The sequence below is a fragment of the Narcine bancroftii genome, chromosome 1, assembly GCF_036971445.1.
Source record: "Narcine bancroftii isolate sNarBan1 chromosome 1, sNarBan1.hap1, whole genome shotgun sequence".
NCBI classification, from domain to species: domain Eukaryota; kingdom Metazoa; phylum Chordata; class Chondrichthyes; order Torpediniformes; family Narcinidae; genus Narcine; species Narcine bancroftii.
This window is the reverse complement of record NC_091469.1, coordinates 338,223,499-338,251,205: the sequence shown is the minus strand read 5'-3', so window position 1 is coordinate 338,251,205 and position 27,707 is coordinate 338,223,499. Positions and strand designations below refer to the sequence as shown.

Here is a 27,707-nt window from a genome sequence, read left to right as displayed (position 1 = left end):
TAATGACTGCCTGTTAGCTTTTTACACTTGAAAAACAGGAAATGGTTAGCGCAATGTTGTTACAGTGCCAGTGACCGGAGTTCAAATCCGGCACTACCTGTAAAAAACTGTGTATGTTCTCTCCGTGTCTGCGTGGGTTTCCTCCCACCCTTCAAAAATTGTTCCAGGGTTATTGGTCAATTAGGTCTAATTGGGTGACAGGAGCTCATGGGGCATAAGGACCTGTTGCCATGTAAACCATTCCATTCACTATCTTTTTCCAAACCCTTACTCCAATACATTCACCCTATCTTCTTTCTGCTTGCACTAAACAACAAATTTATTCAAAAGGTTTGCATCCTGAAAAAAATTGGGGATTATGATAGAAAACTTCAAGATGAATACAAAGATGATTTCAGATATGCTATATCATGTAGAAAATTGGACAAATATTAAATTAACTTTTTATGAATTTAACATGTTTAATTGCATAATTTCAGTGTTGATGCTGTGCAATTGCTCAGCAAAAGAAAGGGTAAGGCACTCCTTTTGTTCAATAGCCTACAGGCCACCCTTGGGCAAGGTATAGTACCTGTTTAGCCTCCCAACCAGGGTCATGTGAGGCCATGAATTGCAGATGGTAGATGGTTTTTACAAGAAAATTCTACAAATTGAAATGGTTGTAAAACTAAAAAATGCTGGTCAGATGAATCGTCTGATCAATGGCCAGGGTTATCCATCCAGTATGGTCACTGCAAATGAAGAAAGCAATGGGAAATGACTTCAGTACTTTCCCTTGTTTAATCATGAACTCAGCATCGATTATGGTGTGACAGAATATTTAGAGGTGGTTTGGGAGGAATTGTTAGGAATTGCACACACACATTTTAAATGACTGAATATTTGCAGGACTTTTGCAGAATTCTTTTTGCAGGAGGCAATAAAGTATTGACAGCAGCTTGCCTGGGAACATGTGATCTTTGCAGGCAAGAGGAGAACAGCTTTGCTCTCAGAGAGGGAGGGTGTGAAACAGAGAGAAGAGTCACAGAAATTATTTCCAGTACGTCAAAGCTGGCAAACTTTGGAAGGCTGTCTGGTCAAAGGAGAAGACTGGCGGTGTGAAAGGTGACCTGAAAGAAAGAGGATCATCTGGAGAACCCTGAAGGAATCAGATGCGGATGTCCTGGAAAAGGCATTTCTCTCTCTGAAAACCAGCAAGAACCCTCCTGAGTGGTAACCATCTGCCTGTTAAAGCACCAAAGACTGGTGAACTTTATTAATGCTAACTTCTGTGCACAGTACAAGAATTGCCTACAACCAGTAAGATTGGATTGTGATCCAAAGAACTTATCTAATCTGAATTATACACTACACACACCTGCGCTTAGTATGAGAGGGAGGATTAAGTAGATTGGAAGGTTAAATAATAAGTTAAAGTTTAATTCTGTTTTCTTGTTCAAATATAATTAAAAACTACTTTTGTTTAAGTAACCCTGTGTTGTGGTGCATATCTATTGCTGCTGGTTTTTGGGGTCCTCTGGACTCCGTAACAACGGTCTCAGCTCAAAGATGGAGACTTCACCAAACAAAAACAGGGGAGGCAAAAACTACAATTCGGAGGGTCAGAGATCGTGATAGATGGAGACACATTATTGCCCATGCCAAATGGCAAGACACCTGAGTGATGATGAATCGCATTATGATGCTGAGCAAAGCTCTCAGGTTGACTGTATATGTTGCATGACAAATGTAATGAGCTCATAGGCTTTCTAAATAAGTGCAGTCATGCTGTGTCTTTGAGCCTTAAGTGCACATTCACCACAAATGTAACAGAATGTATCACAGTTGTTGTGACATTAACAAGATATTTCTGTTTTATTGAATCTTCCTCAAGACAGTAAATTCTATTGTTAAGTATACTATTGTTTGAAGAACATGTGCATTAACTTCCATTCAATCTATATCAATGTAATGTACAGCATCTGTATATGTGAACTGCTTTTACAGCCTATCTGTATCTATCCTGACTAAACATGACCAGGCCTCAGATAATATTTGCATATCTCCTGCACTGAGTGCTTGGAGTGATCAAAATTGCTCGCTTTGTGGGCAATATACTAGTAGCATTCAAATTTACAGGAAATCACCAAATAAAGGTATATCTAAAAAATGGAATTTGATAGGAAATTTTTAAGGTGATTTTCATGATCAGCACCCCAAAGTACATAAAATACACCCAAAAGTGTTCAGGAAGCAACATCTCCATTGTCTAGTATAATCTGAAGAACTCTACGAAACTTTCATTTTGGCCCATTCTAAATCTCATTAGAAATGTTATTGAAAAAAACAAATAACTTTTAATTTTCTATTTGCATCAAAACACATTCAGTATTTATCCATAACATAAGAATAATAAAAATTACAACAAAGTAATACAGTTTTTATATATTTTCTCCTCCCCCACCTCCCCAAAAAAGTAGAAAAAATGAAAAAAGAAAAGCCTGTCTAATAAACCTATCTTTTAATTAATTAATTGCAGTTTATGTAATAATCTTAAACCATAGTTAATTAGGGCAGGTTGGATGGTCCAAGTTAAGTCGTAGCAATAAAATCCATGTAGCTTTTCCAAATCTTATCAATTTTTTCTGGTTGATTTTGTAAATTTTACGATATTCTCTCTAATATATACAATTTAATAATTCCATTCACCATCTATTCAAATGCACAATATCACCAGATTTTCATGTTACAGCTATAGATTTCTTGCTATTGCTACACTTAAAAACTTCTTTTGATAAATATTTAACTTCAACTGGGAAATATCTCCCAATAAAAATTCTCTGGGATCCTTCAAAATTTACATCTTCAAAACTTGTTCCAATAAAATACTTACATCCTTCCAAAACCTATCTCTCTTTTCACATTGCAAGACTGCATGCAGGAAAGATCTTACTTCTTTATTACATCTAAAACATTGATCAGAACAATTCAAATGAAGTCCATGAAGTTTGTATGGAGTATGATATAATTGATGAAAAAATTTAAATTGTACCATTTGATATCTAACATTAGTTGTATTAGTTACACTTTCATAACATAATTTTGACCATACTTCTTGAAGTTGTATATTTAAATCGTTTTCCCATCAGGATTTAGATTTGAATAAATCCTTTTTCAGAATAGTCTCTTGTAATTTGATATACATATTAGTAATAAATCTTTCAATAAATGTATATGTTATTAGATATTCAAATTGACTTTGTTCTGGTAATTTAATATTCCTTCCTAATTTTCTTTTTAAATATGATTTAACTTGATAATAAGGAAAATAGTATTATGTGATATATTATACTTATTTTTAAATTGGTCAAAAGGATCCTAAAATATAATCCCTTATTTTTCTTATTCCACAATTATACCAAACATCAAAATAATGATTATTAACAGTAAAAGGAATTAAAAAATTTTAATTTTAATATAATTTTAGCCAACTGATAATTCTTCATTCCTTTTTCTACATGTACTCCATTCCATACTTTAAGTATATGCTTCAAAATTAGTGTATCTGATTTTCCTTTTAATAATCCCTCATGCCATTTATATAAAATGTGTTCAGAATTATTTTCTCCTATTTTACTCATTTCAATTTGCACCCATGCAATCTTTTCGACAGATTGATAACAAGAAGACAAAAAAATAAGTTGAGCTGCTTTATAATAATTTTTAAAATTAGCCAATCAAAGTCCTCCTTGATCAAATTTCGATGTTAACTTTTTCAATGCCATCTGAGAAATTTTATCCCTCCAAATAAATCTTCTTACCCTTTTATTTAAATCCTGAAAAAAAAACATTATTCGTACAAAAATTTGGTAAAGTTTGAAAAAGGTATTGTATTCTAGGAAAGATAATAATCTTCTCACAATTAATCCTTCCTATTAAAGAAATTGGCAAATCTTTCCATCTTAATAAATCTTCTTTAATTTTTCAATAAAGGCATATAGTTTAATTTAAATAAATTATTTAAATTCTTATCAGCATTAATTCCTAAATATTTAATTGCACCTTTCTACCATTTAAATTTTGTCCTTTTCTTAACTTAAACATAGCTTGTCTTGATCATGGGCATCACTTCACTTTTATCAATATTTACTTTGTAACCTGATACTAACCCATCCTCTGCCAATCATTTATTTTTTGTAATGAGCTTTAAGGGTTTGTAAGATACAATATTACATTATCTGCAAAAAGACTAATTTTGTGTTCTTTATCATGCATCTTAAAGCCCTCAATCTCATTAGCACTTCTAATTATTCAGCTAAAGGTTCCATATCTAATGCAAATTTAAAAAAAAGACAATGGACATCCTTGTTTAGATGATCTTTCTAACAAAAAAGATTTTGATATTTGTCTATTTGTAATCATCTTAGCCTTTGGAGAATTATATAATGCTCTTATCCAGATTATAAAACTTGTTGAAATTCCATAAACCTTAAGTACTTTAAATAAATACTCCCTACATTCTAACCTACATTCAGTGCATATATATTCAAGGCCCAATATTCAGAATATATTTTGCAATTTATCATCACATACCTTCCCACTTTATCAGTCATTATATTCAGTATTTCAATTGGTAAGCTTTTATTTATTAACATTGCTACTCCTCTAGTTTTAGAATTAAATGAAGAGAATATACCTCCTACTCAATTTCTCTTTAATTTCATATGCTCCATTTCTGTTAAATTAGTTTCTTGTATAAAAGCCATATCTACCTTGTTTTTTTCTCCATATAATTCAATAACCTTTTTCTCTTTATCAGATTCTGAATGCCATTAACGTTAATACTAATAAATGATAATTTCCATTAGACATCAAAATTAAAACCTATATCCCTCCAGCATCCCCCCATACAGCCCAGCCCTCCCCATATACTCTACATCTATAAACAATCCAGGCGAAGAACCAAAAAAAGGATATGGTAAAACCCCAGAGGCACATGATGTTAAAGCATCTCTATCACCCTGACCTATATAGGATGGAAAAACTTGTCATATTAGTGCCCATGATAGCGCAGTGATAGCATGATACCATCACATTCCCCACAAACTCACTCGAAACATCATACCATCCTTTATGATAAGCTTATCAATAGATCTTTTAATCCATTAATCTTATCCAGTTTATTAAATCACACACAATATAGTTTAAACCTTCTTCCCCTTTTAAACTCTCTCAAAACTCAATGTATTTTCAGTTACAGCAAAACCTCTGAGTTGTATAAAGAATTCAAATTCCTACAATCATCTGTTCATCTTTAACAGGCAATGAATCGGCATATACCTTCATTAGGTTCAGTAAAAAACATCTATTTCTCCCTCCCAGGACTAATACTTTCAAAACAGCTGGATATCTCAAAACAAAGGCATTTATCTTTAACCAGATTAAACTCCTTTCTCATTTTCAACAAATCAAAACTTATATCTGGATTTTAAAAACTCTTATTTCCATTTTAAATCAAAGGTGATTATCTTTCTTTAGCTTGTTTTCTGCCAATTCCAATATCTTTTCTCTTACTTCATATTGAAGGAATCTGACAAGTATTGGATGGGACCTTTGGTCAAGCTGAGGTTTAAGTATCAGTGCCCTATGGGCTCGTTCTATCTCCAAATCATCTTGAAATGCAGCCTGACCCAAAGATTCTGGTATCCACCGTTGCAGAAATTTCTCCAAATCTTGACCCTTGTCCCCTTCTTCAAGTCCAACAATCTTGATATTATTCCATCTATTAAAATTTTCCAAAACGTCTATTTTTTTTACATTAACCGATCGTGCTTAGCAGCTGCTTCTGCTTTCTTCATTGATCTTTAAGATTTTGAATCTTGAATTCATTCCCTTTAATTTTTTCATCCACTATTTCAAATCTAGTGTCCACCTGTTGTATTAATCTTTCAATTTTATTACCTTTCTTCCTTATTTCATCAGTTAACACTTCCATGGATTGTCGGAAAAAAAAATCTAGCATTTGCTTTAATTCACCAGAAGATAAAAAAGCTTCTGCACCTTTATCTACATTTTATTTTGATTGTAGGTGTTCTTGTTCTTTCCTTTGCTTTTCCAGTTCATCTTCTTGATCATTAGAGCTGTGAGTGTCTGGAATCTTTTTTTAAAATTTCCTCCTTTTTTTTGTACTCTGTGCATGCGCGAGGAGTCATGCATGTGCAGAATCACTTCTTCACTCGATGTCAGTGGCAGTGTCCAAGATCTCCCTGGCTTCTGGCCTCTCTCCCTTGGATCCTATCTTACGGACAACTCCAGGATCCTTTCTTAAGATAGGCCCTTTCTTGCTCAGTTTCTTGTACAGAAGTAAATCCTTTATCCTTCTTCGGTGGCATCGTTAATGTCTTCTATGCACTCTTTCATATATTTTCTGTAACTTTTATAACCTTTTTTGTCACTTTTTCTCAACTTTTTCGAGGAAAGCAGGGATTATCAGTCTAACCCCCACATCAACACATGGCACTTCCCCAAAAAATAACATTTAAAATAACATTAAAATTAATGGAGAATTACTTTTTTTTTGTAATATTTTATTGATTATTTTAAATTTATTTAACAATCAACAATCACATCAAATTCAAAACATCAAGGGAACCCCTCCCTCCACCTCTATACATGTCCTATTAAAAAGAGAAAGAACGAAGAAAAAGGAACACAAAAAAGCATCCCATTGTCAGTGTGGACAGTGAAAAATATGGATACACTATAATACCACAGAGTTAAAATCTTTACAGAAGTCTACTGGCTAGCCAGTAGCGAGTGTAACCATATATTGTAGTAGTGAGGTAACTATATGTTCTAAAAAAGGCTGTCAGATTTTTAGGAAGGTGTTATATCCCTTCCTGAGATTGTATGTGATCTTTTCAAGTGAGATGCAGCTATTCATCTCTGAAGACCACCTATCCATGAGTAGATGGGAGTCAGACTTCCAAGTTACCACTATGCACTTCCTGGCCACACATAAGGCAATTTATGTGAGTTTAATTTGAGAATTAGTTAGTGATCTACCAACTGTGTAGATTCCGAGAAGAGAAAGCTCTAGGTCTACTGGGAAGGTACCTCCTGTGATCTTGGTTCATGTGTCACAGAGATCATAACAGAAAGGCCTCATCTTCGTGAAACCCAGGCAGAATGTAAAAAATGAACTAACCTCCACACCACGCATAAACCACATCTCTGATAACTCAGCTTCATATTGGTGTAATTTCTGTGGGGTGAGGTACAATTGATGGAGAAAATTATAAATGGACCAATATAATGGACCTGTCATTGATAGTAGCCAACATACTTCCTTGAAACAGATATGACCAGAGCTGTTTGTCAATTGTTGTGTCTAAGTCTGACTCCCATCTCACCCTAGATTTATGCAAACCTGGCTTTGGGCTCTCACTCACCAACAAAAAGTACATTCTAGAAATAAACTTATGTACATTTCCTTCATGGAGTTCTTTCTTCTTTTCAGTGACATATTACTTCTTAATGAAGGCATGCCTCTCAATTTCCTCATTTCCTGACCCAGTTTACAGGATACACAGCATGAAATGGGATCAAGTTACCATGGAGATCAATTACTACTTGATATTTCACCTGTGACTTTGCGCAAGTTCTTTTGACATTCAGAGATGAAAGGATTAGATTTTTTTTTCTTCCCCAACATGCCAGATGCTGGCCTACATAATTGTAATCAAAGTTGCTCAATTTGCAATCGAGAATGAACAGCAGGCTGGCACACTACTTCAATGTACCAGCATCTTTAGCGTTCTACATACTTTTATATAATCAGATGCTCGATAATGATGTCTTATCTGAGTTACTAATATGGCAACTATAACATGCCTGTGTTTCTAACATTCCAAACATTTGTTGTTGCCACAAAACCATAGATTTACTGAAATTAGAGCTGTATGTGTTTTTATTGAATATGGAAAACCTTTAATATTAAACTGTGTAGATGAGAGATAAATTGGTCGTGCTGAAGCTTCACCTGGTCTTCAAGGTAGGAATACCTGTAAAGTGTCTCAGACATAAAAACAATCTATAAATGCAAAATTAATATTCTGGTGTCTCGCTGGCTTCATAATTGATGTTGTGGGGTAAAGGCATATTATTTGAGATACAATGGAAACTCTAATAAAGAATACACTTTTAAAGTAAATTTACTTTATTGATTGGAGTTCTGGGGGAAAAACTACGATATTAAAGATTGTTTCATTATGAGCATCAGAGATGGCAGACATTTCTTCAATTTCATTAGGTGGATTAGTTAGCCATCAACATGTAGTTGGCATGCAAAAGTTACATAATGAAAGCAATGTTCCAAGTTCCTTCAGCAGATGGATAGATGCATACTTAATACTTCTAAGGAACAACTCTCCAGATCACAAGCATTCAATTAGAGAAGAGAATCAAGTAGCAGCCAATTGGATGCTCCATTCAAAAAAGATGATTGGGGGTTCAGTAGCATTAGACGGAGATGTGAAATGAATAATGAGAGTTAGAACACAATAACTTTTGAGTGACTTCAAGTTTAAACAGAATAAAAATAGCAAACTAATGATGGAATCATCAACTGTAAAGATTTAAAAAAAAGGCATGAAGATGATTAGTCTTGAAGATGCTGTGGTTTATAGTCCCAACTGCATCCTAGGATCTGACATAAAATGAGGGTGGTGAACAGCTTGGCTCAGTTAAAAAAAAAACCACAGTCATGACTGAACTGTGTGCAAAGGAGCAGAGTTCGCAATGGGAAGTAAAGATTTTAATTTCAGTCTTCACTTGCTTATTTAGAGGAGATTTTTACTCAGTGGCAATGTTTGTACAGGAAAAATCTAGAATTCTCAATGGACATAAATTATACACAAATTTGCTCAAATATATGGAGAAATGTATAGATGTCCACATTCCTTCATAGATGAGGAATGTAACAACTGATGGAAACGTATTTTAGATACTATTGAATAGTAATTAAATCTTGAGCAGATAAGTCTTTAAAAAAAAACTGTATAATGTTGCTTTTCCATTTGTGAAGCTGAGCCAAGGTCCAAGCTCCCACAATTTGCCATAACATCAGAACAAGAAATATTTTCTGTATTGCCTCAAGACATCTATTAGATTAACTTGAACATCCAAGAGTGAAGAAAATGTCTGGACAATCTCCATGTTTTCCTTTTACTGAAACAATTTTAAAAAGTGATACCATCCAATAATATAGCAATACAAATTAAAACTAATATGCTGTCTCTCAGTTCTGACAAAGAATCTGTGACTTGAAGCTTTAAGTACATTTCATTCAAGCAATGCTACCTGACTTCTTGTTTCCAACATTTTTTTAATATAAAATCTTTTTATTGGAAATGTAGCCTTACTGTGTTAAACTTGCTCCATATTTGAACAAAGATTATCAGAACTCATTACTTTCTTACACTTTGTGCATGCATGCAAGATAGCATTGTAAAGAGAGCGCAAGGAGTAGAAATATTACAAAAGAACAAACAAGACCTATTAAGCGAATTTCAGCTAACACAATCTGCAGTTTCTTTGATTCTGCTTAAATAGAAATGACAAACAGCTGCTGGAAATTTATACAAGGCAGGTGGAAGACAACTTACTCTGGGACATTGCCTCATTTTTTAACTGTACCATATGCTGGCTAACAATAGTACAGTGCTGATGGTGGAGCGGCTATAACAGCTTCAAAGAATGACACTGAAATAATTTTATCGAATATTTTTACCAGATTTGACTACTTTTTGTAAGAACAAAATACAGATGTGCTTAAAACTATTTTATTGAAGCATGATGTCAACAGACATATAAACACTCTTCCTGCAAGGCTTCTATGAAGATAAAAGAGGGAAAAATAAATAAGCTCACAAGTAAAGCTCTTTTAAAGAATATGAACTCCTATTGCAAAGGCCTCCTGCCAAAACCACTGGATCAGACCATCACCTTAAGGTACTACTCAACTGTGTCTGCTTAAGCTCTGACACAAGATGTAGATAGAAATAAACCATGTTTTCCCTCTAAAAATAACACTGAAGAGTGGGAAGTGTATTGCTTACCTCTCAGGATGTAATTCTGGTAGTTCTGGTCTGCTTCTGCTCCCACTTTTATCAAACATGTCAGACCCTCAGCAATGACAAACTCGTGAACCAAATCCTTGTCATCCTAATGAAATTAGAGCAAAAAACTGGGTTCAAAATAGTGGCGAAAAGTTGATATAATGTGTGCATAGACACAAACAGATTAACTGTATTTTTTTTCAAAGTGGGAAAGCCACTTGCTGTAACAGAAGTAACGAGAATTCTCCCTTCATTGCCCCAGCAACTAGATTTTAGTCACAGCCTCACCTTTGTCTCATGCTCCCCAATTTCCTTTTAAACTTGCTCATTTAAAAAAAAAACTGCGACAATGAGAACTTATTATTTTGTAACTCTGATATTTGGAGAACATGAACATTAGAGAGTGCGAGAACAAAATGAAATGATACAAAAGAGTGAACAAGACCTGTGTTCAAGAATATCTGCCCAGTGAAGCGAGTACTGTTTACTCTGCAGTAAGAACCAGTTACTCTTCCAGTCTTTGACTTCAATTTTCCACTCTCATCTACAATGTAGTATGAGCGCACCTCTTCAAAGTGTGGGGCTGCCCATGCATTTTATCAAGAAAATGTTCTCTCCCAAGATCTAAATCCACAACTAAACCCACAACTGTTCATCATTTACATTGATGACTTGGAGGAGGGGACAAAATGTGGTGTCGCCAAGTTTGCGGATGACACCAAATTGAGTGGAAGAGCAAATTGTAATGAGGATGTGGAGAGTCTGCAGAGGGATATAGTTAAGCTGGATGAGTGGGCAAAGGTCTGGCAGATGGGGTACAATGTTAGTAAGTGTGAGGTTATCCACTTTGGCAAGAAAAATAAAAGAGCTGAATATTATTTAAAGGGTGAAAAACTACAGCATGCTGTTGTGCAGAGGGACTTGGGAGTGCTTGTGCATGAATCGCAAAAAGTTAGGATGCAGGTGCAGCAGGCTATTAAGAAGGCAAATGGAATGTTGGCCTTCATCGCTAGAGGAATTGAATTCAGGAGTAGGGAGTAATGTTGCAACTGTATAAGGTACTGGTGAGACCTCATCTGGAGTACTGTGTCCAGTTCTGGTCTCCATATTTGAGGAAGGATATACTGGCTTTGGAGACGGTCCAGAGGACGTTTACGAGGTTGATCCCTGGGATGAAGGGGTTGACTTATGATGAAAGATTAAATCATCTAGGATTGTAGTCGCTCGAGTTCAGAAGAATGAGAGGAGATCTTATAGAAACATATAGGATTATGAAGGGTATGGATAGGATAGATGTAGGAAGGTTTTTTGAGCTGGCCGGGGAAACTAAAACGAGAGGACACAGTCTCAAGATTCGGGGGAGTAGATTTAGGACAGAGATGAGGAAAAATAGTTTTTCCCAGAGAGTAGTGAATGTTTGGAATTCTCTAACCAGGGAAGTGGCTGAGGCTGCCTCATTAAACATATTTAAAATTCGGTTAGATAAATTTTTACATGATAGAGGAATTAGGGGATATGGGGAGAAGGCAGGTAGGTGGAGTTAGGTCATAAATTAGATCAGTCATTGAATTAGATTGTATTGAATGGTGGAGCAGGCTCGATGGGCCATTTTTGGCCTACTCCTGTTCCTACTTCCTATGTTCCTATGTAAATCAGATATTAAATAAAATCACAAAAAGCAACATACCAAAAATCCAGAGATCTTCCTTCTAAGTAATATAAGAAGTAAAGAATTAGGCCTCAAACTGGATGAAGCGCAAAAAAGATTTATGATGATAGCCTTAGCTGTAGCAAAAAAATGTACAATATCAACTTGGAAATCAGAAGAGAGCCTGAGAGTACAGCAATGGTACATGGAAATGAATAAATGTATTCCATTGGAAAAAAATAACATAATTTAAAAAGAAAGTCACATTATTTGAACAAATTTGGGAACCGTACATGGAAACACAACAGAGAGGGCCTACTGTGAACCTCCACCCCCTAAAATGATAGAATGAGAAGACGATGAAATGAACTGACCCAGTGTGTAAAAGTAGATGACACAATTTTCTTGTTTATTTTCATTGTGTGATGACATTGTTTAATGGGTTTATTGTATTGTATATGTTGAACGTTTAATGGGTTTGGAGGGGGGTGGGAGGGAGGGGGAAAAAGGGGAGAAAATGACACTGTGTATATTCAAGAGGGAAATGTTTGTGTGTATTTTGATTAATATGGTTCATAGTGTGAAATTTTTTTTTAAAATTTAAAAAAATTTCTCTCCTGTAGAATTGAGCAACATTCAAACTCGGCCTTACTGTTCAAATTTAAGTGCGCAATTCACTATCATTCAATCTAAATTTTATTGCATCTTCTTTAAAATTTTGAAAATTGAAGGACAAAATTCTAATATAAAAAGAGAATACAACTACTTTGGCCAAATGAGCTAAGCATATCCAAATTCCTACACACTTAATGAATTCAGAATTAGCAATAACTACAGTTGATTGACAAGATTTGCCAATTGATTCCAGCTCCAATAATATTTCCTGTCATAGTAGCAATTTAGGCTGCAGCGATTTAAAAATAGCATTTCAATCCAGAAAATTAGCATCCGTACATTAATCTGTAGTGTTCTTGTATTTGGTAAACTTGCTCTAAAATTTGCTCTGATGTATTGCATTTTCGACTCCCAGATCCATCTTTCTGGTCTTCGTCACACACTTATATGCATACATGTCAGATGCACCCCACTAATGTGTCTCGGAGGAAGCAAATACAACCAGACTAAATACCCTCAAGTTCCATACGGACCACACAACAAACTTGAAACTTTATTTTAAGTGAGTAATTCCTACCTCACTGGACAATTTTTAAATGGCATAAAAATAATAAAGATGGCAAAGAGATGCCAGAGGATTATGAACATCTAGAAAAATCAACATTAGCCACTATAAAACTACCAGAATGTTAACAATTCAGATTTAAAATCAGCCTTTATTCATATTATTTCTGACAAATAATGTACTGTATATCCCAGTTTAACAATTTTTGCTTAAACTTCATTTGGGGTCTAAAAGCAGAATTGATCATCTGTGCCATAATATTCAATGATAATTGCCAAGCCATGAAAAATAGAGCACAGAAAAACAGGCCTCCTAGTCTGGGCCAAAACATTATTCCTCTTATCCCACTGACCTCCACTCATTCCATAACCCTCAAGACGTCTCCCATCCATGTATCTGTCCAATTTATTCTTAAGAGTGAGCCCACACTTAGCACATCAAATGGCAGCTCATTCCAAACTCCCACCACTCTCTGAGTGAAGAAGTTTCCCCTAATGTTCCCCTAAATCTTTCATCCTAAAGCCATGCCCTCTTGTATTTATCTCTAAGTGGAAAGAGCCTACTTGCATTTGTTGTCTCTCCCCCTCAAAATTTGTAAACCTTTATCAAATTTCACTCATACATCTACACTCTAAGGAATACAGTCCTAACCTGCTTAATCTTTCCCTGTAACTCTACTTCTGAACACCCAGCAACATCCTCGTACATCTTCTCTGCATTCTTTCAATCTTACTGATATCCTTCCTGTAGTTTGGTGACCAGAGCAGCACACAATACTCCAAATTTGGCCTCACCATCATCTTATACAACCTAATCATAACATTCCAACACACATACTCAATATTTTCCTTTAGGATTGTGGTGAGATGATTATATGCACTGGCTGGCCCGCCCTCTGGGTGTCTTCCTGTCCTTGGCTCCTCCCTAGTCCTGCCCATGTAACCCCGGGCCATAAAGGTTGAGTCCCCTCTCCTTCCCGCTCATTTTCCCAGCCTGGACCCGAGCCAGCAGTCTCTAGTACAATAAAGACTATAATTTAAAACAGCCATTTGTCTGTGTCATTATTGGGGCAACAATAATGTACTAGATTTTGGAGTTCTCCAGTAATGGAGAAATTGCTGCGCCCAGAATGGCTGGAAGTAGACCCCCAAGTCCCAGATGCATCAATGCTCTTCGAACAGTGGGTGAACTGCTTTAACAACTTCCTCGATGCTGCTGCTAAGGTGGTCAACTCTGATGAAAAGAAACTAAAGATCCTTCAGGCACAAGTCAGCCAGAGGGCCTACCTGGCCATCCAAGGCAGTGCGACCTACAACGAGGCGATGGCTGAGCTGCGGGTGCTGTGTGTGAACGTGGTCTACTCTCGTTACCTGCCGGCGTCCCGAAAACAACAGCTTGGTGAGTCCACTGAAGAGTTCGTCCGGTCCCTGATCACATTTGGAAAAGACTGTCTGGGGGAATCCCACGTCCACGATATCGCTAACCCAGTGCATTGAAGAGCTGATCAGAGACGCCTGCGTGTCGGGGTTGAGATCGGATTATATCCAACAATGACTCCTCGAGGAGGACCCGCTCCCACTCAAAAGGGCTATCGACTTGATCAGGACTTTGGACTTGGCCCAGTGCCACGCGGTGTCGATCGCGGGCAGAAGCGGGCCATCTACGTGTGTTCCACCATGAGGGCTATCGGCCTGGGACTCAGCGTCGGGTGTTACCGACACGATCGCTGCTGCAATAACACCATCTGCATAATTGTGATGCAACTTCTGTGCGCAGGCCAGGCACACGAGACGCCTCTGCCCCGTGAGGGGAGCCATGTGCTCAGGCTGCGGGAAGAAGGGACATTACCAAAAAGTCTGCAGGTCCTGATCGCAGTCCGGGAGCAGCGCGGCATGCTTACAGCGCTGACAGCGTGTGCGGTGAGGGGAGTGCCATCTTACCGGCCACTGCTCACAACCTCAGCAACTCAGACTACCACTCTGATTATGTCACTTCTGACCACCACGAATCCACCTCCGCCTTCTTCCCCATCGAATGCTACGTGGCCAACATGGAGGTCACCATCACCTCCCCACCAACGACGATGAAGAAATGCCTTTCCTAGCATCGTGATGCTGAACCAAGTCAGCCCTCACCCGATCTCGAACTCCATTATGGAGATCGAGGTGAATGGGCATAAAACAAACTTTATTTTTGATAGGAGCATGGAAAGTTTCGTGCACCCTGACGTGGACCAGAGACTCTCCCTCCCGGTTAGACCGATGACAGGGATGGTATCAATAGCAGCGAGGGACCAACAGACTAGTATCTTGGGTATTGTGTAACGTTGCTGATGGTGGGGGGGGGGATGGGTGGGCAGGAGGGAGAATGTTATAATGACTTTGTATTGCGGATTATGCCTCACCTCTGCACTCTTATCCTCCTGGGCCTCGACTTTCAGAGTCAGTTCAGGAGTGTGACGATGGTGTTCGGAGGCCTCCACCCACCATTGATCGTACACAACCCCCAGCTTTCGGATGCCCATCCCCAACCGAATGCCCAATCCCCGGTACCGTCCTGTGGTCTAAAAATCACTCCGTTTCCAGCACTGTCCTGTGGTCTCATCACCTTACAGGTTCACCCCCGTCCCTGTTCGTGAGCCTCACCCTGGATTGCAAACCGATCGCCACCAAGAGTAGGTGCTATAGTACAGAGGACATGCAATTCATCCGGGCTGAGGTTCAGTGACTCCTGGTGGAGGAGATCAAAGCCCCTAGCACCAGTCCCTGGAGGGCGCAGGTCCTCATGGTCAGAGGGGCGGGCAAGCCCCGGATAGTAAATGATTACAGTCAGACCATCAACCGCTTCACCCAGTTGGACTCGTACCTGCTACCCCGTATAGCCGACTTGGTAATAAGGTCGTAAAGTACAGTGTTTTTTCAACCAATTACCTCAAGTAGGCTTACCATCAACTTCGCTTCCGTCCAAGGAATCGAATCTACACGGGATTCGAGGCCAATGGAAAACATTTCCACTTCCTGCGGGTACACTTTGGTGTTACTAACGGTGTTTCTGCCTTTCAGAGAGTAATGGACCAGAAGGTGGAGGAGCACAAACTGACGGCGACGTTCCCCTACCTCAACAATGTCACCATCTGCGGCCATGACCAGCAGGACCATGACGCAAATCTCACAAATTTCTTGCATAGGGCCAAGTCCCTCAACTTGACATACAACAAGGACAAGTGTGTGTTCAACACAGAGTGCCTGGCCCTTCTTGGATGCATCGTGGTACATGATGTAATTTCCTCCGACCCTGACCGCATGCGGCCCCTCATGGAGCTCCCTGTCCCAAACACCCTGAAGGCACTAAAGAGGTGGCTGGGGTTGTTTTCCTATTATGCACAATAAAGCCCATCCCATAATTCAATCAACTACCTTCCCATTATCAGCGGAAGCCCAGGCTGCTTTTAACCAAATTCAAGGAGACATCGCTAAGGCCACGATGCATCCCATGGATGAATCCATCCCCTTTCAGGTGGAAAGCAATGCCTCAGATTTTGTACTGGCCACCACACTTAAGCTAGGTAGGCAGGCTGGTAGTATTTTTTTCCCGCACCCTGCACAATCCTGAACTCCAGCACTCCTCCATCGAGAAGGAGGCACAAGCAATAATTGAGGCAGTGCGCACTGGCGGCACTACTTGGCTGGTAAAATATTTTCCCTACTGACTGACCAGAGGGCAGTGGCCTTCATGTTCAGTGCCAAACAACGAGGTAAGATCAAGAATGACAAGATTCTGAGGTGGAGGATTGAATTATCCACCTACAACTATGATATCTTGTACCGGCCGGATAAACTCAATGATCCTCTGAATGCCCTATCCCGCTGGACGTGCATCAGTACGCATCTCGACTGTCTCCGGATCCTTCATGACAATCTGTGCCACCCCAGAGTCATGAGGCTGTACCACTTCGTTAAGACTCGGAACCTCCTGTACTCCATTGAGGATGTCCGGTCCACGATTGAACGCTGCCAAATCTGCACCGAGTAGAGAAGGCACACATCATCAAGGCCACCCACCATTTCAAACGACTCAGTGTCAACTTCAAGGGCCCCCTCCCAACCACAAATAGGAACACCTACTTCCTGACGATGGTGGACAAATTCTTCAGGTTCCCCTTTGCAATTCCCTGCCCAGATATGACCTCAGCTATGGTTATTAAGGCCCTGCGCAGTATCTTCACCCTGTTTGGGTACCCCAACTATATTCATAGTGATGGGTGACCTAGTTCATGAGTGAGGAGCTGCGATAGTACTTTCTGGCCAGAGGCATAGCCACCAACAGGACCACCAGCTATAACCCCAGAAGTAATGGCCAGATGGAAAGGGAGAATGGCACTGACTGGAAGGCGGTGCTCCTGGCCCTTAGGTCAAAAAATATGACAGTGTCCCACTGGCAGGTCGTCTTACCGAATCCCTCCACGCCATCCGGTCATTACTGTGCACCACCACTAACACCACCCTGCATGAACACCTCTTTGCTTTCCCTAGGAGATCGGTGAATGGGTTATCCATCCCTCCCTGGCTGACAACCTCAGGACTGGTTCTGCTTTGGAAGCACGTCAGGGGCCATAAGACAGACCTATTGGTTGAAGCGGTGCACCTCATACATGAAAATCCTCAATATGCATTTGTGAGGTACCTGGATTGTTATGAGGATACTGTGCCAATATGAGACCTGGCAAGGTCCAGAGACCCTGAGATTGCCTTGTCGGCTGCCGACCATGCCGCGGATCCGATTATGCCGTATCAGAGCATGACCCTGCCTGCCTTGCCGCCGGACATCCAGTCTTCTACCCCCCGGTGAAGCAGCGGAGACCTCCCATCACTCTGGGAGTCCCCCGCCAGCACCCCGATGGTTCCTGTAGTGGACTCTCCCCTGTCGGAGCACCGCAAAGACACACCGGTTCCACAGCAGTCCGGCAGAAAGAGGTCACCTGTGCGGCTAAACCTCTAGCCATTTGGGGGCATCCGCTTCTCCCGCCCCCTTTGGTGATAATTATTGATATTGCCACTGTTATTATCATTGTTCTTAGTGTTATTACCCCCGGTTTGCTGTTTGTTTTTCCGGTGGTTTCCATTTTTTAAATAAGAGGGGGTGAAGGTGGTGATATGAATATGTGCACTGGCTGGCCCGCCCTCTGGGTGTCTTCCTGTCCTTGACTCCTCCCTGATCCTGCCCATGTGACTCCGGGTCATAAAGGACAATTCCCCTATCCTCCCTGCTCATTTTCCTACCCTGGACCCAGGCCAGCAGTCTCTAGTACAATAAAGCCTATTGTTCCCCTCAGCAGTTTGTCTATTTCATTATTGAGGCTACAGATAGTGCCCAAAAGTGATCATATTTTGATGTTGAAGTGTTTCAACCTACTGTGAACTCTATATGGTCTCAAACTGTCAACTAAATAAACCCCATAACCACGGACCTGATATGAAACCAATGATAAACTCCATAATGACAAATTGCACCAACCATATACTTTTGAAAGATATTTGAAAATCTTAATTTCTTGTCATTTTTTGCTTCAATAGCAAGCCCTGTGCATTGCTCATTTTTGATTATCTATGTTAGTCGGTCAACATGGCCTTGTCCCCTGAGTTAGCTGCACAATGAGGCCAGAGACAAACTGTGCACATTTCCTCCCCAATCAGATTAAATAATTTGTCCTTCTCAATCATATTAAAATAGTTATAAGCAGGTTGAAAGATTTGCACACCAGTTTGCTGTTTATTAAATGTATGTTAACCACCCAAAATAGATTTTAATTAATTACCATATGTTTGCAAGTTAGCTGTTCAGAAATCAATGGCCATTGTATTTTTTTTAACTTCAGGGAGCACAACCTTCTTGGAGAAGAAGTGTCTGAAAGTGTTTTTTAAAATTGATTTATACACTGCACATTAATCCAGCCACAAGGATGGGTGACTAAATAACTCTTCCAATTATTTGCCTTTCAATCCAGATGATGTTTATTTTTGCTAACAGGAATCCTTTCAATTTCAAATGCACCCAAATCTTCGAACGAGCTTGAATAAAGGAAACCACTTCTATATGCTGTAGTCATCTGACTAAAGATAGAACTCAAGCTTTGCTTTTCTGATGATACTTGCACAGTCTATATATTTAATGTCTTAGCATCAATGAACAGTATTTCAATTGCGGACCCTCAATATTATAACTCATTAACGTACATAACTAGAGACCATCCTTACTCATCTCACATTTACCTCCATTTATGTTTCACTGCAAGTTCTCACATTCATATAATTAATTACTAAGGGAAAATGCGGTGACACTAGATTATTAGATATGTTCAAGGACAAACATTCACTTCAAATCAGTTTTAGAGCAAGCTTTTAGTACAAAATAAATATTTTCAAGGATAAAAACTGTCCCCACAATCACTGCATCAGAAACCACATGTACTAATTTTGGAAGCTTTCATTACTAGTTGGATGCAATCAGAAATAAACTGTTATAGCTGGAGCAAACATCTTCAGTCAGAGTCCCAGCATGCTGAAACATTAATTCTCCTGCTCTGGTGATCTCCATGCATACACTAATGTTTTAATGGCTCCTAGTGGTTACACTTAAAACGTTTATAAAACATTGGGCTCACCTAAACTATTAAACTAATTGCTGAGAGTTTCAAAGATCCAAAATAAAACTGCAGACTATCTAAGCAGAATGTGAGATGTTGCTTTAATTTGAACTTGGGCCTCACCCTAGCAAAATGCCAAAAATGCCCAGGGAGGTATGGGATTCGGAAGTGGATCTAGAATGGCAAGTACAGTGCCCTCCATAACGTTTGGGACAAAAACGCTTTTTAAAATTTATTTTTTTCTGTGTGCTCCACAATTTCAAATTTGTAATCAAACAATTCGCAAGATTAAAGCGTACATTCCAGATATTATGCAAGGTATATATTTAGGTTTGACCATGTAGAAATCACAGCACTTTTTGTACGTAGTCTCCTCATTTCAGGGCTCCATAATACTTGGGACATAGCAATGGTATGTTTAATTGAAATAGCCATGTTTAATACTTTGTTGCATATTTCTTGCATGCAATGACTGCTTGAAGTCTGTGATTCATAGAAATCACCAGATCTGAGCATCTTCTCTGGTGATGAGCCATTGTTTCAAGGGCTTGTCCCCTGAAGTTTTCCTTTCAGCATATAAAAGGTATATTCAATTAGATTTAGAAGGGGTGACAGACTTGTCCACTCAAGAATTTTCCAGTTTTTAGCTTTGAAAAACTCCTTTGTTTCTTTAGCAAATTGTCTTGCTGTAGGATGAAGCGTCACCCAAGAAGTTTGGAGACATCTGCTCGAACTTATGCAGATATTTCATTTTGCTACTACCATCAGCAGTTACATCATCAATAAAGATAAGTGTGTCAGTACCTGTGGCAGCCATGCATGCCCAGGCCCTAACACTCCCACCACCATGTTTCACAGATGCTTTGGGTCTCAGGCAGTTCCTTTATGCCTCCATTTCTTGCCATCACTCTGTTATAGGATAATCTTGGTCTCATCTGTCCACAAGACCTTTTTCCAGAATTCTCCAGGCTAATTTAAATACCTCTTAGCAAACTACAATCTGGCCATCCTGTTTCTGTCGTTAACTAGTGGTTTGCATCTTGCAGTGTAGCCTTTGTATTTCTGATCATGAAGTCTTCTTTGGACAGTAATCAGTAACACATCCACACCTGCCTTCTGAAGAATGCTTCTGATCTGTCGGACAGATTTGTGGATTTTTCTTCATGATGATGAGAATCAGCAGTGGAAGTCTTCCTTGGCCTACCAGTCCCTTGGTGATTAGTGATGTTCCAAACAGTTGGTTTTGGTAATCCTAATGTTTGGATGATGTCTCTTACTGTTTTAGACTTTTAATGACTTCATTAACTTTCATTGGCACAACTCTGGTCGTCATGTTGAAAAATGGCAACTAGAGACTCCAAAGGTGATGAAAAGCTTCAAAGTAATCCTAGCCCTTTTATACCTGTACCAATGAAGCAATTAAACATCCCTGGGTAGTCACAAACATGTACGAAGAAAAATATCCCAAACATTATGGTGCCCTGAAATGGGGGAACTATGTATAAAATGTGCTGTAATTTCTATATGGTCAAACCAAAATATATACAAATAACCTTGAATAAAATCTGGAATGTCCACTTTAATTATATGTGACTTGTTTGATTACAAATATAAAATTGTGGAGCATAGGAGTAAATAAAGGAAAAAAAGTGCCTTTGTCCCAAAGATTATTGGGGGCACTGTAACTGGGAGCTTGGGCTTACTATTTTGGACAGAGCCCAGGGTTCTGCAAAATGGTCACCAAGTCTGAGCTTGGTGCCCCTGACATAGATGAGGCTACTTCTGGGGTATTAAATGCACTTAATGAGTTTTGAGGGGGTGCCCATGAATCTTTGCCTAATGTGGAAGGATTGTTCAGATTCCTGGATAATGGTGAGAGTGTTGATGTAAGAGTAAGTGATGAACTTCCTGTGGTTTCAGGGGAAGTGCCAGGAGTTACAAGGGAAAGGATGACTGGACAAGGATGTCATAGAGGGACTGGTCCATGAAGGAGATAAATAGGGCAGTGGAAGGTAGACAAATCTGGCTGTGGGGCCTCTTGGCACCTGGCAAAAATGACCAAGGATGTGGAAGCTTATGCGGTGGAAGGTGAGGATTAGGGAAACTTCCTCTCTGCAGATTGGAGAGAGTGGGGGTGAGAGTGGAAAGCTGAGTCACAGAGAAAATGTGGGAGAGGAGTCTTTCCCCACAATTTTCATGTACTTTATTGTAATAAAATTCTCTCAAACATCTGAAACAGAGACATTCACCGAGTTAATTAGACTTTTTTAATAAATAATGCAACAGTTTGATGTTTATTAAGTGTTGGTGTTTGATGTTTTGTATAACAAAGGGAACTACTCAGTGGGTAAATAAAACTGGCAGATGTCAATGTTAATTTTCACTCAGGGGGAATTTAAAACTCCTCCTGGAAATGCAGTGGCTAGATTGTTAATCCAGATAATGGCATCAACCCCTTTCAGTCCCATGAGTTGCGGAAGGGCGGGTGGTTTATTGCCTCCTTTGACCTTTGACTGTAATGATCCATCTGCCTTTTTTCTAAACATGATTTTAAGCTTTTAAACATCTGCCAGGCTTGCTTGGATTAATCAAGCTCCCAGAAGAGCTTCTTCAAACTGAGCCTAGGATTCATATCTGATGAGAAAAATAAAATGGTCTCGCATTGCCTTATTAATAAGAGAGGCTCCAAGCATTTGCCCATCACTATTGTCAACAATTTCCAGGTTTTGTTTTGTAAAGAAACATTGACTGGCCCCATCACTCTTCTGTATGATGAATCGAGGGGTACCTAGTAAACTTTCTCAGATCTCAGAGTTCCCAATATCGAGTTGGTTTTCAAGATACTTCTATAATCCTTGAGAATCAAAAGCAGTCAATTACAAGAACAAGCAAGTTTTCAAAGGTGACAAATCTGTTACTTCAATCCATCTGCCACATGGATAGGAGACAACTGGAAACTGACCATTTAGTCTACGCTCACTTATTATGAGATAGAAGGACACCATTCAGTTCATCAGGACCCTATTGGTTCTGAGCAGAAGAATCCCATTGGTCTTGTTCATCTTTTCCTGAAACCTGTACTTTCTCACGTGTCTATCTATTCCCTATGTTTTTTGGGTTTTTTTTGCCACGTACACAAAGGAGTCTTCATGCATCAGTTAATCTACCAACATTTCTTTGGAATGTGGGGAAACCCAAATGAAGCATTTGCAGTCATGGCAAGAAAGATCAGGACTACATATGAATCCTGGGAGTTGTGAGGCAGCAGCGTTGACTGTGGTGCCACCATGCCATACACTTCATTGTAAGCAGCTTACCAAGTCCAATGCAAAATAAAAGAACCCACCATCATATACAAATAGTCTATCGATCAATATATAAAATACAATTAGAGTCAAAAGATCAGGCAGTATGGAGGAATTAGCCCATCAAACTTGCATCAACCATTAAATATATATTTATACTGACCCTCCTCCAATCTCATTTTACTCTTCCACATTCTCATCTCAATTGTGGCTGAAAATTTCAACCTTACCTTTGTTTCTCAAGAGTTCACTATTCCACCGCATCCCTGCCTAGCTGGTTTCCCTCAAACAGAGCAAATCCTATGCAAATATACCAACCTTTGTTCAACCTTTACGCCAAATAACTCATAACTCAGTGTCAGCCTTCTTTGCACCCATGCAGCAAGTTTGGAATGGAATGGTGCAACTTTAAAAACAAAATGCACACTCAATCCTGAGTGCTTCAGTTTAAGATTATAGCTGCTCCTTGCTTGATAACTTCTCAAATTTCTCTTCATATTATTTTTTGACAACATCATGTATCACGCAAATCATTTTGATGGAAAATGATAATCTTTGCAACCCATTGCAATTATAGCCAACAAAAAGAACAGGCATTTTTATCTTAATCATAACTTTAGCTTATCTTTCATTCAACTCTTGGCTCAACCTGTCCTGACAGAATGCCATGTGCTCCAAGGGAACTTAAAATATGCCTTTCCATGGTTGGGTCTTGAAACAAAAAAATGAGCAAAGAAAATGAAATTTTCAATGGTTGTAAACTCAAAGGATAGTTGTATAAACTAAATCAACCAACACTTGACAATTTAATGGTTTGTGTAATAAATAACTCATCAAATCTTGCTTTGGAGTGTAGTCACATTAGGCCAACTTTGCTTTCTGCAAAATGCATTTTGGATGTAACAGTACATGAGAGCACAAGAAATGGGTGCAGAAGACATCAGCAATTACCCCATCGGGCCTACTCTGCCACTCAATGATAATGGCTGTTCTGGCCATGGATTCAGCCCCACCTACCTGTCTTTTCCCCATTATCCTCAATTCACTTAATATGGATAAAATGATCTCAACCAGTCTTAAATATATTTAATGAGGAAGCTGCTAAAGCTTCCTTGGGCAGAGAATTTCACAGATCCATAGAACCAGACAAAGAGGTTGAGTACAGGCATTCCCCAGGTTGAACAACTCATACTTATGTACCGAGAAGTCGACTGGAAGTAGAATGCCCTGAACTTCTGCTTTGACCATGATTCTGCTGTAGGATACTCTTGTGTAATGCTGCCATTGTCCAGCAGGGAGGGAGGGGGTGAGCAAGCGAGGGGGAGGGGAGTTCAAGCGAAGGAGCCGAGCGTGGATCGGAAGGAACAAAGCTGTGGTAGGGCCGTGGAGTCGGGTTCACTGCCATCGCTCAGCATCGTGAGAGAGTAGCCATCTCGCTATCATCTCCTGTGAGTGTTAACTTTTAATCATGATTTTATGACCGTATGTCATTACTCTTATTATTATGCACTCCTTTATGTTTAAGATGTTTTAGTGTATTAAGAAGTGTTTTATATGCATATTAAAGCAAAGTATACTATATATATGAAGATAAACATTTGATTGACGCTAAATAAGGACCGTATGTACATGTTCCAACTTTCATACAAATCCAAATTAAAGACAGACCTAGGTAACGGAACTCATTTTTGACTCAGTGACTGCCTGTATATTATTTGGAAAAATCCACCAGGTATGAAACAGGGACTGAGGTGTCATCAGTAAGAGTTCAAAACATTTTTTTGTTTAAGTGCATGGAACATCTGCATGAAGGTCAAATGTTAGTGGTCAGATACTGCAAAGCTGCTAAGTTTCAAGCTGTGACCAGTGCAGATGCCCTATTTTACACATGGATGAGCATTGATCAATTAGGATGCAGAATCCCTGAGCTTACAAGTCTTGGACGCCATCCACCACATTGTTTAATGACATATCCTTTTTTTGTCCATAGCACTGGAAAGGATCACAAAGGGTGTGCATACCCACACAAACAACTTCCATTCATTGCAATATCAGCTCAGTAAAGTTGTTAAGGTATTTTTCAAAGTGGCTTATCTATTTTTAGAAAACAACTAATCTTAAGACAATAAAATTATATTATTTCCCATTAGACAGAATAGCTTACACTTTTGAATGAAAAGTGGACAACAGTATTCATTACAAATCAGTCAGGTTATGTTGGGCCAAGTCCAATCAAGTCATTGTCATCTTATTGTACAAGTATTCTCTGGTCCTCGGTGCAAAATATGCAGACACAACACACACAGACAAACAAAACATAAGCAGGACAAGCATTTCATCTATACAAATAAATAAAGTTTTGTGAATACGAGAGCCTTGAATGATGAACGTGAGCAGTTCCTTTGATTCAGCATTCTCATTAGCCATGGGAAGAATCTGTTCTTCAGCCAGGTGGGGCTGACTCTGATGCTCCCCTATTTCTTCCCCAATGGGAGAAGCTGAAAGATGCTGTGTGCAGGGTGGAAATGGTCCTCAATGATTTAGTGTGCCCTCTTTAGACAACGATCCTTGTAGATCATGTCGATGTGGGCGGGGAGGGAGGCTCCAGTGATGCTCTCTGTCACCTTAATGGTCTTTAAGATTGACCTCTGATCCATTTCTCTGCAGAAACCCCCGTACCACATTGTGATGCACCTGGCCAGGATGTTCATGATAAAGCTCCAATAGAAGGTTAACATAAAGGTGATCAGAAGCCTTGCCCTCTTCATTCTCCTCAGGAAGTACAGTCACTGTTGAGCCTTCCTGTTAAGCGAGGAGTGTCCATGATATGCTGCGAGTTAAGTGAACTCCAAGGAACTTGAGGAGCTTGGTGCTTTCCACTCTCTCTATTATATAGTTGTTGATGGGTAGTGGAGGGTGGGTATTCCTGGTCCTCTTGAAATCCATGATCATCTCCTTTGTCTTGTCCACATTGAGACTAAGGATGCTGCTCTATCACCAGTTCACAAAATTTTCCACCTTTACTCCGTAGTGCAATTCATGGTTATTGCTGATGACTGGATCTGGCGATGCAGTCACGGGTCAGTAGCGTGAACAGGAGCAGGCTGAGCACACAGCCCTGAGGTGTGTCAGTGCTCAGCGTGACGGTGCATTACACTGGAGAAAGTGACCAATGTACAGTATACACATATCTGCTGTGTCAATGGAAATTCACAGTCTTTCACTTCTTTTTATTTGTGGATTTGAATAGAGGAAAACTCTAGCACTGTCCTGATGAAATTCTAAGTTGTTTTTTTTTGCATACCCCCTCCATAAATCTTCGTCCGCGAAGCCAAGCCAAAGATAGTCAAAATGCTGCACACCCTGGCCAAAGTTAATCACTAAGTTTGATAGAGCTTTGATCTTCCACCAGTGTCGTGAGATTTCAGAGCTCCTCTAAATCTGGGTTATTCTGCACCCCAATTTTCATAGCATTACCAACTCATTTTTAAACAGTGAAAATCTCTCCATTAAACCTCTCAACGTTTCAAGCCATTCTTCAAAACTCATGTGGCAAATGTTTGATCATCTTTCCCATGATTCACTATTCAATTAGAATTTGTATTACATACTGTTTCATTGGGGCAGATTTAAACAGGGGAGTTTAGCAAATGAAGGCGGCCACGTCCTGATGATATCCAGATAGTTCAAGAAAGTTCAATAGTCCTGGGTCCACTATTGTTTGTTATATATATTAATGATCTGGAAGAAGGGGTGGTGAATTGGATAAGTAAGTTTTCAGATGATACAAAGATTGGTGGTATTGTGGACAGTGAGGAAGATTACCGTAGCTTAAAAAGAAATATAGGAAAGCTAGAAGAGTGGGCTGAAAAATGGCTGATGGAATTTAATAAGGATAAGTGTGAAGTGTTGCATTTTGGAAAGGCAAATCTAAATAGGTCATATACATTGAATGGTAGACAATTGAGGAGTGCAGAGCAACAAAGGGATTTAGGAGTTATGGGAAATAGTACCTTCAAAGTTGATACTCAGGTAGATAGAGTGGTGAAGAAGACATTTGGAATGTTGGCCTTCATAAATCGGAGTATTGAATTCAAGAGTTGGGATGTTATGATGAAATTGTACAAAGCATTGGTGAGGCCAAGTTTGGAATACTGTGTGCAGTTTTGGACAGCAAATTATAGGAAGGATATAAACAAAATAGAGAGAGTGCAGAGAAGGTTCATGAGAATGTTGACAGGATGTCAGGGTTTGAGTTACAGAGAAAGGTTGAGCAGCCTGGGGCTTTTTTTGTCTGGAGCATAGAAGATTGAGGGAGGATTTGATGGAGGTGTTCAAGATTTTAAAAGGGACAGAGAGAGTCAACGTGGATAGGCTTTTTCAGTTAAGAGTGGGGGATATTCAAACCAGAGGCCATGGTTTGAGATTGCAGGGGAAAAATTATAAGGGGAACATGAGGGGAAATTTCTTCACGCAAAGGGTGGTTGGGATGTGGAATAAGCTTCCGGCAGAGGTGGTTGAAGCAAGGACATTATTTACATTTAAGGAAAGACTGGATAATTACATGGAGGGGAGAGGATTGGAGGGGTATGGACCAGGTGCTGGTCAGTGGGACTAGGAGGGTGGGGATTTGTTCCAGCATGGACTAGTAGGGCCAAACTGGCCTGTTCTGTGCTGCATATGGTTATATGGTTATAAAATCAACAGGCTGCTTTAAATGCACCGTGGATGTAATACTGCAAAATACAGAACCCTACAAAATCCTATAATCCTGCAAAAGCATCCAACCCTGATCAAGCCCATGGAACAAAGATGCAGCTGTAAAAGTGTTGTT

The 27,707-nt window shown here is 39.3% G+C and overlaps 1 protein-coding gene across 8 annotated transcripts in view; it reads right to left on the bottom strand.

The window, feature by feature from the left end:
* Positions 1 to 27,707, bottom strand: part of fhod3b (formin homology 2 domain containing 3b) — a 669,782-nt gene that overhangs the window by 304,591 nt on the left and 337,484 nt on the right. For all 8 annotated transcript variants that reach the window (XM_069909515.1, XM_069909535.1, XM_069909544.1 and 5 more), the window contains exon 5: positions 10,098 to 10,203. In XM_069909515.1, coding sequence (XP_069765616.1) covers positions 10,098 to 10,203 — 106 coding nt within the window. The remainder of the gene's footprint in view (positions 1 to 10,097; positions 10,204 to 27,707) is intronic.